The 16,397-nt window shown below is 35.9% G+C and overlaps 1 protein-coding gene across 50 annotated transcripts in view; it reads right to left on the bottom strand.

Moving 5' to 3' along the window:
- Positions 1 to 1,234: 1,234 nt before the first annotated feature.
- Positions 1,235 to 16,397, bottom strand: part of ABI2 (abl interactor 2) — an 80,358-nt gene continuing 65,195 nt past the window's right edge. For 18 of the 50 annotated variants that reach the window (XM_069468552.1, XM_069468139.1, XM_069468523.1 and 15 more), the window contains 2 exons: positions 11,425 to 11,598; positions 5,711 to 5,988 (listed from right to left, as the gene is read on the bottom strand). In XM_069468552.1, the coding sequence (XP_069324653.1) occupies positions 5,813 to 5,988; positions 11,425 to 11,598 (350 nt within the window). In that variant the 3' untranslated portion in view covers positions 5,711 to 5,812. Of the gene's footprint in view, positions 2,370 to 5,588; positions 5,655 to 5,710; positions 5,989 to 11,424; positions 11,599 to 16,161; positions 16,249 to 16,397 lie in introns of those variants that run through there. The other 32 variants (XM_069468504.1, XM_069468496.1, XM_069468453.1 and 29 more) reach the window with 7 other exon arrangements.

The raw sequence follows: 16,397 nt of genomic DNA on the forward strand, positions 1-16,397 counted from the left end.
TTTTTCCTCATCCATCTAAAATTTCTCCTTCTTGCAGGGACACGCTGGCTGGAGGTGTTTCTCGTCTGCCATCATGCCTCCCCTCAACAAACTACATTTTGATGTGTTCAATTTGTTAACTTTTAAGTAAAAAAAATAGTTTATACCAACAGACTTGGGGGCTTTGGCCATTAAATACATTAGCAATTAAGAATAATAGCTTTTAAATTTTTTTTGCTTTAAACAAAGACCTAGGTTAAAAAAAAAACAACAACGCTGTTTCAAAGATTTGGAGTCATAGTTATGTATTTGAATGCCATGTGAAGGTATGTACAAATGTGTACTCTGTTTATTATTTACCAAACTAGGGCAAAAATATGGAAGTCCTCACCCCCTTTCATTCACCATGTGTCAGTCATACCTGGTTGTGGAAACTGCACCTATATTTTGGCTTCAGAACAGCGGTATATATTGTATAATGAACACAGGCAGACAAGACAACAGAATAAATGGCATTAACCCCGCCCCCAAATCCACAAAGAATTTCAACCAAATGTGTCATCCCAAAGTAACTCAAAAGCAGTTACTTAATAGGATAATTAAGGCTGGATACTAAACATCTTGAGACAGGACTACTCTCATGCCTAAAATTCCCATTGCTAAGAGAAACCCTTTTCTTGAAAGCACACCTTTAAAATGTAAATGTATTAGCTGGGTATTCCACATTATTATTCCATATCACCTAATCTCAGAGGAAATAAGATGGAAGGTGAGGAAAACTGAAGCATTATTCTCCATTGTTACTCTCAAACACATCATTAAAAAATTCTTTTAGTCAGTTTATAATCTGGGTTCTTAGCCACACACACAAGCTTGCTTGTGGTTTGAGGTTTTTTTGGGACTTTTAAATCACACCTCTGACCAGTTTATGATATTTTTTAGTCAACACCCATCCTCAGTGTTTGGAAAAAATCTTACATTAACAGAATTAGCTATATTTGGAGGAAAGTGATAAAAGCCCAGGTTGGCTTATAGCAAAAATAGGGATAGAAAACACTTCATAATTAGAGCAGCTATCTTGAAGCGAAAAACTTCAGAGATCAAACCTGATTAAGGCTCGACATTTTAAATATCTGAAGTCTAAAAAGACTTCACTAATTAAAAGCAGCTACAAAGTCAAGAATTATCCCCAACAATTAAACTTCGATACCACCTTAGAAAAGGGTCACTTACATAATTTCACAAGACACTTAAATATACTTTGTGGGATTTTATTTAGGTCAAGTTCTTAGTACACAGCAACAATTAATTCCAAATACAATTAAAAAATTAAAAAGTGAATGTTCCCTCACTTATCTGAGGTGGTTTAATGGCACACACAAGGAACATTACTGGCAACAGACTGCTCCCTCGAGTTTTCCTGAATGGTTTTACTCAACTCACGACACCACCAGCTCTCCCTGCGGGAGCTTAAAAAGTACAACTAGCCAGATCACAAATTGTTTACATTCTTTTTTGTAAACCATTTTAAGAAAAATGGTACATGGACACAAAATATGATTAAAAACTGCTTTCCATAGAATTCTGAAATTGCAAAAGAGGTTTCATTTTAATGTGAAAATAAGTTTTGTTTTTTTTACAAAAAACCTTAAGATATTTAGCAAGGATCATTTATACACAACTAGGCCCTGTTGTTTCATTTTTTTTTTTTAGAATTATGAGATTCGCAATAAAATAGGAACAAAGATCAGCATAAAGTAAACTTATGATAATGAGCTCAATGCCTCCATTTAATAACTGTTTTATAAGGCTCTCTCAAATAAGGCTGTGCTGTGCTCCTGCCAGTGTTGAACTAATCTATTTTTACTACACCTCATGGAAAAGTGTTTATGCTGAGTATAGTTTTACAAGGGGTAAATGAAGATTATTTTCACTAAAGTTGTATTTAGTACACTTCTTTAAAACAACTTAGGGCATTTATCAAACCATGGCGTATCTTTTTTCAAGTATATTCCTGAAAACATCAAGTAGAACTCTTAATTTTTAAAGAAAACTACGGCACATTTAGTTAAGACAGTTGTGGTGCAATGGAAAGAGTACTGGGCATTGAGTCAGGAACTCTACCGTTGTTAAATAGCTGTTCATCTGAAACAGAACATCTTGCCTCATCAGTCAAATGAGACCACCAAAATTTTTTAAATCTCATCTAGCTCTAATATTCTGTGATTCTAAGTAAATCATCCAGAGAAAATTATCACCTTAACACCAATCAGGAGTTCTTAGCCAAGAAGTGAACAGATCCCCATTCTTTTGAAAGACTTGGCAGTCACCTGCCAATTCCTCCATCGAACCCTTTTCAAAGGTAAAGGTGTCCTTCAGGACATGCCATGCTCTTTCCCACAGAGGAGAAAAGATTATAAGAGGGGACAAAAGAACAGTTCTTAATGCAGAAAGGTCACTTTGCAAAAGAAAATTAATACAAAAAGATAAAAGCAAACTACCATGATTTTGATGACTCCCAAACAGAAAAATCTTAAGTAATCAACATAAAACTAGCACTAAGGAGCACAGCTACATGACACGCTACAAAGATGCATAAAACATTCTCTCCAGCTGGATAATAAAGAACAGCAAGAGGAAAGAAAGGAGGGATTGAAAATGTCTCACACCCAATGACTTTTAGGAACATTTCGCAAAATTAGCGGGCCCTTGCCAATCCTGAGATAGGAACAGTAGGTGCCTCTGAAGGAGATAGAAAGGAAGTAGTCAAAAGATGGAAAATACTATACAAGCAGCTTAAAAGATTCATATTTATTCCAAACACAGCAGGCTGAATGTCTCAGGTCTAGATTTTGACATATTGGCACTATTTCTGTTTCCAGTTTATTGCCTTGGCCATAATAAGGTCAAAGACAACAAGAAAGTGTATTTTCATTTATATCCACATGGACTTTCAAATATTAATACCAAAAAAGAAAAAGAGACAACTATTCAGTCACTCTTAAAAAAAAAAAAAAAAAAGAAAAAAAGGAAGAAAGAGTAGAAACAATCAAAGAAATACTTCAGGAGGAAAAAATGCCCTCTCCCATTATATTCCCTCTATACTGATAAAATGGTTGCTTACTGGTTAGCAGATTTTAGACTCCGATATCTTTGCTACAATATTAATAGTATGTAGCATGTAATATTTTCTGCATTCACTTGGAATTCCTAATGCCAACCAACTTTTAGTTTATAAAAAGATAAATGGGGGAAACTTACAATAAACAGGAAATACTACCCTCACAGACTATTAATAGCATGCAATCTATGAAATATTACATACATTAAAAGTCTCCAATTACTATAGGCCTGGCCCATCATCATTACACAGTATCCTTCCAAGACAATCAATCTACAGAATTCAAAACTGTACAAAAATTAAAAATATGCAGAAAATCCAACAGGTATTATTTGTAAAACAAAAATCACACGCACACACATTAGTACTAAATAATATAGGAAAAAAATCAGCTGACCCATGGATTCCCCCAGCTGCAGGTCTTCGGTATAATGGACTTCAGTGTCTTCTGCACTCCCCAATCCAGCAGGGGTCCAACAGGCAGGCTGCATTCCCGCTCACTGCCACCAACTTTGCTTTCTGCACAGTTGTCTTCTCTGCTTCTGTAGTGATGAGCTGTGGGAACTATTTGTTGAATTTCAAAACACCCTCTGCCTTATTAATCCACTAAGCTTTCTCAGCAAAAAGCTATTTAAATAAATAATTGGAACATTTGATTTTCAAATCAGTTTTCTTAGTTATACACCCATACTATGAGGAGCATAACCTATCCATGTGTAGTATAGTTTGGGTCTATAACGGAGCCAAAGGCTCAGAGGACATTGAGGGCCCTTTGAAGGAAAACAAGGAATAAGGGATGTTGAGGTGACCTAAAAAAGCACAACGTGCAATGTGTACTGGAGACAAGTGAATGAAAGCTAAATCCAAAGTGTTGGGAAAACCTAAACACAAAATAGAGAATCTAACTTGCAATGTGTTTTTTTAAAAACTACAACTTTAAAACAAAACAAAAAAAAGTCTTGATAAGGAAACTATAGCCAGATCTCAGTTAAATGGTGACGAAGTTTTATGCTCAAATAACAAATCTGCAAGTGAAATATTAACTTCTGCCTACACTCATCTAAATTTCCTCACATACTACTATATTTGTTCATTTTTCAATCAAGTTCCTCTGCCTGCACGACCCCATCATGTACGCCACTTCAAGGCCTACAATTGAAATGTAGCTATTGCCTTTCCCCTTTAACGTAGCACAGGGAAGTCACCTGGCAGAGCTTTACTCTGGCAAGTCACTGAGACTTGGAAGAACCCACACTGGCAGCTTTGGGCCTACCCGTGAGCTGGCCCATCATCACAGTATTCACTCACTGAGAAGCAAACCCTCCTGGATTTTTTCCATTATTTCCCATACTGATTACAGTAGTGATGATTAAAGCCATCAGCCCTACAAACTCCACTGAATTTGAAGCTATAATTATTGTACAGATGGGGGAGAAATATTTTTTGTTATTATTTCCCCCAATTATATTAATTTTTATCAATGTGATTGGGTATTTTGGCCTATTACTCTTATCCCACTAATAAATTTTTAGTCTGAAATATAAGCTTCAAATTCTTACTAAGAGCAGCTACTTCAGAGTCCAATCATAAAATCAGGAGAATATTTACCTTTTCTAGAGTTAAGTGAGTAAATGACACAGCAGCAACTAACACTGGCCATTAATAACATTCAGAGAGCACAGTAGCAAGCCTTTTATTCCTAGGAACTGTCAAGAGACTTAAAAATAATCACTATTCTCTTCCAAAAAAGAATAGTGTTTTTCTAAATAATGAAAGAAGTGATAGTAACAGTTGGCCTGACCTCCAAGATCCTACTCCTCAAAACAACGCCTGAGGCAAGGGTTCAGGATGACTGTTGAGGAGAACTTTTCTATGATTCAGTCTCTTCAGAACCTTAGGAACCTTCACATCTAGCTTTGCACACCTACCTCAGCATATGAACCAGCCTACCACACTGTACATATGGATACACTGGTCATTAGCGACAATGCAGTCCCATGCAGCAGCACATTAAAATCAAACTGTGGCAATTGTTAACCACCCTTGGAATGTTGGGAGACTTTCACATTTCATCATCCTTATAGTCTACAAACAGAAACATGAAGGGATGCAAGTGAGTTCAGCATTAACTCATTTGATGCACTCAAGTGCTGAGAGAATGCAGAATTTACAGTGTTAAAGAGGAAAAAAGCCATCTGCAACAATTATAAAAATGGTTAAGAATGGTATTTAAATGTTGGTTCCCTCCTCTTCATACAAGTGGAAGAAAGTGAGGGGCCACGGTATCCACCGGGCCATAAGGTTAACCCCTTAGCACAGGCAATGAAGAACATCCAATGCCACAGATTCTGCAGGAGGAGAGATCCCAAGGGTATACAGTATTCCTGAGCAAGATCCCAGATTTTTCTGCATCAGTCTTAATCTGATTTGTTTTAGCTACACAGTTATGTTGTTATACCTTGACATATTCAGAAATGGTCACTTTATTTCAATCCAGACAGCTCAGCATAGTACAAATGATGGCAGAAAGATCCATTTGTTCAGACTCAGCTTGCTTTTTTTTGTTTTAATACTGGGGGATAAATCAAAAAAAGTAAAATTTTTATCATTTGTATCCTTCATTCTATTTTACTGGAGTGGAATCCCCAGGGCCTTCAGATAATCTGGGAAGACCTGACTATTCCTGTGAGGGAAGCACAGCCCTTCTGAGCTCTACTCAGAATAATGCATGATAGATTCAACGTAATTCCCAGGAAACAGCCCAGTCACTCCATTCATAACTCCCTCATACCAACCATCGTCATTCTTCTTGATGACATAAATAATGGCTCCTTCCTGAAAGGACAGCTCATCTTCCTTGTCTTTTGTATAGTCATAAATTGCCACAACTAGGGGGGAAGAAAACACAATAGGATGTGAAAAAGAATAATATTCCTAGAAAGAACGAAATTAGTGAATATCCATCCTTTTCCCAACTTCTGAAGCACTCAAACATCATGACTTTCTAAACACCAACTGAAATTTATAAATATATTTTTTCTAAGTAATACCCAGGCCTATACAATGAAATCCTATTTTCTAGGGAGGTTAGGTTCTAAATTGAGCACAAATGGCGAAAAAACACATTTAGTCATTGAAGAGAGATACACAATCCCAGAATCAAGAAAAATCGCTATTTTTTCATTTGGGCTTGTGTTGAGACAAATTATGTTTAAAAAAATGCTTTTCTTTAAACAGAATTATACTAGTGAGTTACACTATGAGAGGCAAATAAGCAATAAGACAGACTAAGGGACTGGCAGATTTATGTCTCCTTCCTCACTTTTTGGAGCCCATGCCTATTCACTGAGTAGAAAGGTAGCTGAATTCCAAAAGTTAAATGCATGAATGATAGGAGTCACTATATATATATTCTTTCAAAACATATGCTGCATTATGTCATCAATTTAATATAACAATAGCAGACTAAAAGTGGTAAGAAAACCAAGACACTTACGGTCTCCTGTGATTTTTATTGCTTAACTCACTTGGTAACAGGGCCCTTTCAACAACTATCACAAATAATCTCTAGTTCGTAAGTATTACATCTATCTCAATACTTAAGTTTCCCTGGGATACCTTGCAACTTGCTCAAATCCACTTCAAGTGTTATCTTTTATTCTAACCTCTTTATCCACTCCTGTACCTTTTTTATACGACTCAGAATTTCACTCAGTAAAATTTCCATCTATCCATTGTTCTGAGAAGATACACTGTCTTTGTTAGTTTCTCATGCAACTTTATGCCTCACATAAATAAATGAGAAACAGAAAACACAACAGGGACTTTGGATATTGCAATTTGCCCTAGCTATAGAAAATTTGTGTTTCTGGCCTGCGTTAGTAAAACTTAAATAGCTTTCTTAAACTGTGAATATTCTCCACTCTAGTGATATATTAAGGATACCAGAAAGTACTTTAAAGGGTCCTAGTTAGAAATAATTCAGTGTGTATTTCTCAAAGGACAAACACCTAAATACAAATGTAATTAAATGATACATAAGTTTAACTATAAATATAAGAGAATCCAAGTTAGAGTATTTAGTATTTCTAGTCAACCTAATGCTTTCTAGCATTTTTTAAAGGAAAGACAACATTCTTGATATGCTTATAAAAACAAAAGCCCACTTAAAAGTAACTCAGAAGACAATATAAAGGCTGTTGCAATAGAAGAGATGTTTAGGCCTGGCACGGTGGCTCACGCCTGTAATCCTAGCACTCTGGGAGGCCGAGGAGGGTGGATCGTTTGAGCTCAGGAGTTCGAGACCAGCCTGAGCAAGAGCAAGACCCCATCTCTACTAAAAATAGAAAGAAATTATATGGACAGCTAAAAATATATATAGAAAAATTAGACAGGCATGGTGGCGCATGCCTGTAGGCCCAGCTACTCGGGAGGCTGAGGCAGGAGGATTGCTTCAGCCCAGGAGTTTGAGGTTCCTGTGAGCTAGGCTGACGCCACAGCACTCTAGTGTGGGCAACAAAGTGAGACTCTGTCTCAAAAAAGGAAAAAAAAAAAAAAAAAGAAGAAGAAGAGATGTTTAGCAGAAGTGGAAAGTTATGCTCTATGCGCATCCATTTTCTTCTTCAAAATGTAGAAACGGAATTAGATAGAAATTACAATGAATATTCTAGGAACTCTGTTTATAGTGGTGTAACACTAAGAGCTTTAACAACTGCTAAATATCTTTCGTTAAAATTAATGACCATTATTATGATATTAACTGCTTTTTTTAAAATCTAAAAAAATACACTGTTAATAATATTCATTTTCATTCAGGGAAAAGATATACACCAGTAGTTTATTTCATTTAATTCTTCACCATAAAGCTATTCATCAAAAGAAAAACAGACTTGATTTAGTGCAAGAGACTTTTATCACGATAACTCTAAAGAGGTATATATTAAATATGAGTATCTTACTCTATTTTCACCAATATTCAAAATATTGATGTTGAGAAAAGTAAACTCTGTCTAGATTTTATTTATTCTGAAAAAAATGGTTTTGGCAATATTGAGGCAAGTCTAATAAATAATTTTCAATTATGCATCTATATTATACACAGTAGCTAAATCACATAAGGAATTTAAGAAGCACATGAGGAAAAAAAACTTTTAAAGAAAATGCTAATAAACATCTGGTTTCTATGCAGTTATGATTGAAACAGAGAAAGACTAATGGTGCCTACATTGTTTTTCTCAACGTTTCTCCTGCAGTGAAAATACACTCCAAATTTCAAAATGCTTTGTTCAAATTTAGCCTTTGAATTATACGTATTCTAACATTGTATGAACATCTGTAACTGGACAAAACTTCTTAGCTTAAATGCTTCTCTTTTATTGTAATCCTATAATTTTATATAAAGTATGCTGCAGTGTTAAATATAAGCAAAGAATATTGGTGTCATACGATGGTGATAAATGATCAGCAAGAGGACTCAAATTATTGTCTCTCATAATTAGTAAGTACATTGAAACAAGGAACAGCAATCTAAACATAAAATCTCTCCACACTGCAAACTAGCACCAAACACAGAGCCTAGCATTTTGGATACTTATAACTTAAACATGCATTGAGAAAAAAAGTTGAGGTGATACTAAAATAACAACAATGTAAAGGAGTCCAAAATGAGAATGTTACATAAAAGTGGCTAGTCTAAGCTAAAAAAGAATGACCCCTAATTGTAGAGGAGTAGCAACCACACCTAGAAATTAAGTACCCTGCCTGAACTGGCAAGCTACTGGAAAATCAAAATGTTAGTAAAATTATCCATTTCAATATATTATGTATTAAATCACATATTATGAGTTGGAAAAAAAACATTATGAGTTTAGATAATTTTATTTATATGGAAAATGAAAAGTTTACCCTAAGTCAGTAAAACCTCATTTAACATAATTTGTAATTTATGTATAACCTGCCCTGAGGTGGAACAAAGTTAAACCTTGACACTGTCAATGAAGAGTTTGTTAAACTTCGTAACAATGTAATCTAAATTAAGAGATGTTTTAGATCCTATTGGGCTTACTGTTTCTATGAAAATAATGCTGCTTAAGGAATGCAGCCATATTCCTTGTACCCTCCCCATTCTAATGAAACCGCTCACTCAAGGGAAACAACCTTCTAATTGTGAAACTCACAGCTTCTAGTTCTTTTCTTAATTGACCTTTCGACAGTGTTTGGCAATGATGACTATCTCTGTCCCCTTCTTGATATTTTCCTCCATTTCCATGGCAGTATCTTCTCCTAGTTCTCTTACACTCCCCGAGTTTCTGCCCAAGCCAAGAAACCTGGAGTCATCCTTGCCTTCCCCTCACTCACCATCCCCCACATCCTCCAAGTCCTGTCAATTCTACCTCCTAAAATTTCTCAAATCCAAACACTTTTCTCCATTATCATGGTCACTGCCCTAGTTGTTGCATGCTTCCTTAAAATGGAGTACCCTTTATCACTTCGGGTACCTAAGATTTTCTGAAGCAGTATGGGTGACATAGAGGGTCTCTTTCTAGATTTTCAACTCCTATAAATACTGCTTCCTAAAACTAATCTGCTTGAGATCATACATTCAGTCAGGCATCAGTCATAAAAGTTCTCATTTTCTTTTTGTTCTTCTACTTAACAAAAGCACAGTGGTGCACTATCTCAAAAGTCTACAATACTGCTGGGTACCAAAGGGACCATTCAAAATACTGGCATTGTTATTAAGAAAGAGAATTACTCCAGTGATCGCATAACCCAATCCTTTTGCAAGTCAGGTTGCTCCTGTTTCTTTGCTTTCAACAAAATTTAAGAAAGACCTTAATAACACACCATAAAACATGATTTTTAAAGGTAGAGTGTTATTTGATTTTTGGCAAATAACTCTGAAGGGGTTAAAAGAGTGGAGTGACAACGCCATGTGAAAACTCCTTCCATTTGCATCTAACTGATTTACGTGAACAAGGTTTTCAGCACCACTGCCTCAGCTTAGGCCCTTATCCAAATTGGTATTCCCAACTTCCACTTTTCCTACTATTCAATGCATTCTACCTGTCATGATCGAGTATCTCAAAAAAAAAAAAAAAAAAGTTAAATAAGTACATAATACCTTATCATTAACCTGTTTAAACATCCTCCACAATTTCCCTCAGCTACCAGATTTTTTAAAAAGAAAACAATCCACACACCTCAGCATGATATTCCAGGCCTTCCACCACCTACCTACAACTCACTTCCCTTTGTGCAGCCATACCAACCACTCTCTCCCTATGACCCACCCACGACCCTGTATATTGGACACTACTCACCATGCCCCCAACAGCCACGCCCTCATGCTCAGTTCCTCTGCCTGGAAGGTCCTCCCTTTCTCTCTTCTCTGCCTGAGACACTCCTACTTTTTATTTAAGGAATGTCACCAATATCATGTCCTCTGAGCAGCTTTATGGGAATCCCCAGATAGAATTAATGGCACTATTCACTTTCTGACAATCATTAATAGAGCATCCACGTTGATTTTTAGAGATATAAATATGAACAAGACAAGGGACTGTCACAGTCTTGTGAGGACAGAAATGATGTCTGACAATTACCATACATTCATATGTACTTCTGGAAGTCATATCATTGAGCCAGAAAAACACAAGAACAGATGGCTTTATAAAAGTAAGAGATAGAAAATGAGCAGTGACAAATAAAAGTAAGAGTTTGCTAGGAAGAATTTAATGCTAGTTAACTGTATAGCCAAGGTCTGCCAGATGCCAGAGCTCCAGCTTAGGACAACGGTTAAGAGTGTGGGCCCTAGAGTTACAAACACCTAGTTCAAATCCCAACTCTATCACTTATTAGTTTACAGAATACACTTAATTTTCCTAAGCTTCTTTTTACTCCACTGTATAATAGGAATTATAATAGTGTTAACATTCAAAAGCATTATTATATTAAATGAGGCAATCCACATAAAATAGCACAGAGCCTTGTACGTGGTAAATATTATATGTAAGAGCTTCTTATATAATAATTAGTATGACATACTATCTTCTCTGTAACAGTACATTCTATAACATAAATTTTGACCTTTAATTTCCTAGTTTGCAAAATGGGGAGACCACCTTACTTATGTAATAAGTCTTACATTATGCCAGGCACACAAGAATGCAAGATTTCTGTTCTCTACCCAAGTTAAACAAAGATAAATAAACAAATAAAACTTTACTTAGTAAAAAACAATCAAGATTCGCTTCAGTACCAGCAAATTTCATTTCTATGTAGAGGTTTCTTCCCATCCCACCAGATATCCTTCTGAAACTTACCCTTTTCCAAGTAAGACCTTGGAGCCCATGGTGGGTCCTCTTCAGCATAAGGATCACTATACTCAACCACAGCTGCTTCCTCCTCTTCATAATCTTCCGGGGGAGGTGGGGGAGGGGGGGATTCATCAAAGACTGGTTCTTCCACAGGTGGTGGTGGAGGTGGTGTATCTGAAACTAAGAATGTATCAAGCTGAAAACAAAACTACACATTATGCAAAGTTCAGTATTTTTTCTCCAAGCTTCTAGGTTCATGGAATATAAACCTAGATCTGAAAATAATCATCTTTCAAAAAATGAGTGAGCAAGAGAAGTCTTTGTGTCAACTAATGTTCTAACTCTCCAAGCATGACTTTCTCCCTCTCCCTTGGGTCAGTGCTGATGGATGCTGAATAAAGTTTAGCCTAAATAATTAACTGACCCTCTAGAACCTACTGATGCTAATACATAATCCTCTTTTAAAAGTAGCTTTACACTATATCCAAAGTAGGATATAGCTTTACACTATATCCAAAGAGAAGTTATCAGAAATATTAATAATTTGGACATTTATAACCATATTTCACTTGTAACAAATTAGAATGAGTCCAAGGAATAGTCAAATTTTAATGATCTGCTACTTTCCTTTCAAATTTTTTTAAAATAGTGTTTTATCAAATTGGACAAATTTGGGTAACTTCATCCATGAAGATATTTTGTTTGTTTACAGAATGATTCTGAATTTCCTCAGGCTAAATGTCCAAGTGTACTTACTATCAGAGTGATTTAAAGTATTTAAAATCTCTCCTATGGAGATTTGCTTCCACAGCTCAGGTACCAGCATACAGTAACATCTAAACGATTATCTTCAAACTCGGAACTCAAAGCTTTCCAGATGCGTGGTATACACTTGAGCACAACTCGACAGAACAAAATTAATAAACCTGCATTCATCAGCTCCCCAGTTTTAATGAACAGCACTAATTCTTATTTATGAGGTTCCAATACTGTTTCTGTAAAATTTTCTGAGCAATTCTGTTTATTTTCTATTTTTTAAATCTAAGCCTACTGATTCAATCAAATGGATTTTAGAAGATTGCTGATGCGTGGTGAGGCTCGGTCACATCAACACCATACTCTGTCCTATTTCAGTATTCTTCCCATCTGCTGTACCACTCTACAGTGATCTACTTTATAAACTTTACCCACTAAACAAAAATTCATTAGTTCTAATGGTTTTTATTAATAAAAAAGATACAGATATGTGATGCTAGCATACAGTTTATGAAATGTTACATATGGATGGGGTGAGAAAGAATATATCCAATTTGCATTCATAAGGTAAAAAGAGATTAAACAAGCACAAAAAAATAGAGCCAAAGGAATTTTCAAAACAATCACCAGAAATGACACTACAAAATTACTCAAAAATGCTGCCATTGCTCATTTTTACCTTTCTTATAATTTCCTTACAGCCAGTTTAATAAGACTAACATAAGCTACCATTTTTTACTTAAAACGTTCCAATTACTCAGCTAGCACTTTATAATACATTATTTCATTTAATCTTTACCTTGGGAGATGGTGTTTTGAATCCTCATTTTATGGATGTGGAAAATGGCTTTCCAAGATTAAGTAAGTAGAAGAACACCTGAACTCCAATGCCTATTATCTTAAAAGCTACACTACTATGGGATAAGATAAATCCAGTAACTTTAAAATCATGTTTCATTATTATTCATTCAACAAACATCAACTAAGAACCTGCTATGACTAGGTATTATGCTCAGCACTGAGGAAGAGCAGTGGGAAAAAGGCATGGAGACATGGATAACCAAACTTTCATTTACAATGAAGTGCAGTGCTTTAAGATATTATGGAAACACATAGCATAGACCAACCTCTTATGTGGGTGAGGAAAGGCTTCCTGAGACCTGAAGGATGAGTAAGAGTTAATGGGGAGAGGGGGTAGGATGGTATAGAGGGGGTGGATATTTCATGTAAGATACAAAGAATAAAACAAGTACAAAAGTAAGAAAGCAGGAAACTTCCAAAGAACCGTAGAAAGTTCATTCAAAAGAGGCATGAGGAAGCTGAAGAGGACTAGGCTGAAACGACCTTACAACAGCTTAGACTCTAGCCAAAGAGCAGTAAGAAGCTGTAGGAGGAACTTAAAAGACAGTAATAGGATCTTAACCATAATTCTTACCCTAGTATAACTGGTTCACTATAACTGGTTCCAAATGATTCCAGACTTCTTCCAAATATCAAATTTAATGCAGAGTAAATATGTGCTACCACAGAGTATCTTCAAAATAATATACCTGAAAAGCTTTGAAGATAATTCCAAAAGAAAGGTATATATCTAAGGTGAATGTTTTGAAGAGAACATTTGAATGTGTAAGTCCTGTTATGTCTCTACAAAATCAGTCACAGTATGTCTTATACATGATTTTTATTTTGTACATTTTGTATGTGAAAAATGTATATGACCATAGAAAGAGATGAAAAAGACTATCCCAAAAGGTAATCAATTGTGACAAGGTGGCCAAATTAGAGAATGACTTTTTAAAATATAGGTAATGCTGCTATAATAATGTCTTATAATCATCTACTTAAAACATTTCTAAGTCTTAAATTGATAATCATGCATTTCAATAAAATAGTTTTTTTTAGGTCTATTCATGAAACATTTTGATGTTTCTACAAAGTTTGCAACTTTCACTAATGACTGGTGAAAACTAATGACATCTTGCTTCATAATCCCGTTCAACTTTCAAACTTAGTTTTTGGGGGAAAAAAATAATCATCACCATTTAGTTCCTATACAAACATTCCTGTTTGACTGATGGATTAGTCTTCAAATCCATCTCTCAATTTCAGTTTCACGATCTGGCCTTTACTCCAGAATCTGCTCACAACCACTTTGTTCAGAATGAGTGACATCATCTTGCAAAACATGCAGTAGCAACCAACTGGTGGAATTCTCCAAGGTACCCACTCATTATGGTAGTAAAATCAGAAAAAACTCCCACCAAGGTATTATTTAAGTGACTATCTTCATTAATCAAAGTGATTAAAATGAATTTGTGACGGGGAAAAAACTCTTTTAGTATAATCACACTTAGACTTTCTACCTTATATCGACATGTAGAAAGACACAGCATTGGAAATGTCCTTCAATTCTGATACTATAATTAAATCCTTTTCTACTTGGTCCCAATTTACCCTGTTTAGATGCAGCAGAAAATTTTTAAAAAGAACAGTGAACAGTGACCTTCTATCCCACACTTGACCTCACAAGCCTGCCAAAGGGTTACACTATAGCTGTGCTGGGCACGGGCTGGACCAGCTGAACCTTTGCTGAGAGGCCATTTTCTCCCTGGGCTAGTGTGGGTCACACACAAGCCAAAACAACAGTGGGTCCCAATAGCATAATTTAGAAACATATAAAATCTACCTAATTATATGTGAAAATAGCTCTTAAATTTAACAAAACATCTTAAGAAATCACAGTGTGGTCAACATTACGCGTCTGTAGGGGGTGCCTTCCAATAAACAGAAGTAAGTAAAACAGACTATTTTCAGAAACAGCAAACAAAGATGCAAAGGCACCTGAAAGAGACACTGTGCCCTCAGGCCAGTAAGATTGGATTATAACCAGTTAAAATACAAACACATCTTTAAAAAGAATGTGTCGATAAAGGGGGGAGGCAATTAGTCAGCTGTAGAAGCACAAAAAGAGGGACCAAAAGTGTCTGCTATGTGTCAGATGCTTTTCTAAGGGCTGGAGAAACAGCCAGCAAACAAAACAGGCAAAAAAAAAAAAAAAAAAAAAAAAAATCCCTGCTATCATAGAGTTTACATTCTTGTATTGGTAATGCCCATTTCCAAAGAAGTAGGCATCCTAAGCAACAGATTGCAAATATTTCTATCCCATCAGTGAGGCCATTCTTGTTATACATTGAGTTATGTTGGCCTGATGACATTAAATCTTTAATATAATTCCCCTAGTTCAGATGTCATGCACATCATGCAACCTTGATTGTGATGTGGCCCCTCATGTAGACAGCTCACAAAAATTTATCCATCATACAGACTATGTTCATGGTATCTGTGACAGCAATTCCTCACTGAATGTTGATATAGGCGCCCCCCCCCGCCCCGCCCCGACCTTCCTTAATGCCTCCCTAGCAGAAGGCTTAATGTGTCAATAACATCAGTTATCTGATTCTGCGTGGCTCAATACTAGACCACAGGCCAACGTAAATTCATTGCCAATCTATGAGGCCTCTTGGGAGACAGACTGGCAGCTTGGTCCTCTAGGCCCTACCATGCATGGCATGGCCCTTTTTACACCTGGAATCACAGGACAGAAGAAAGAGTCACAGGCCACCTACAAGACCCTAAAATTCCAGCGATAGGAAACTAGACTACTACTTATCTGAGCAAACCAGACAAAAAAGATGGGATATCTGGTGATTAAAGAGTATCTCCTCACCTAGGTGTGATCTTCTCTTTTCTTACATGTGCTTCATTTTATATTTATTTGTCTTCATCTTCACTACTATATTTTAAGCTATTTGAAAACAGAAAATTCCATCTTAATTATACTATCATCCCCCCTAGCTGTTCAGTGACTTGTTCACAATATTCAAATATTTGAAATATCAGCAAATGAATGACCATTCAGTCAATCATATATAAATGACATTTTATGCCTATAATCTGATCTACAGCATAAAGAAGACATAAACTTACTATTTTCTTGGACTCTGGCCACAAATCCCATTAAAGGTAACTGAGGAGTTACCTGTAGGATGGAGGGAGGAGGAGGAGCAAGAGATACTGCAAAAACAAAAAAGGTGTGGAGGATAAGGGGTAAGGGCGAGTTACATTAAAAGGAAAGGATAATACAATAAAACGAACATATAAAGGAGGGAAATCACTATTCACAAACATTTTATAAGTGATCTTAAGAATCCCCTTTTGATGAA

The sequence above is a fragment of the Eulemur rufifrons genome, chromosome 1 (genome assembly GCF_041146395.1).
Source record: "Eulemur rufifrons isolate Redbay chromosome 1, OSU_ERuf_1, whole genome shotgun sequence".
Classification (NCBI taxonomy): domain Eukaryota; kingdom Metazoa; phylum Chordata; class Mammalia; order Primates; family Lemuridae; genus Eulemur; species Eulemur rufifrons.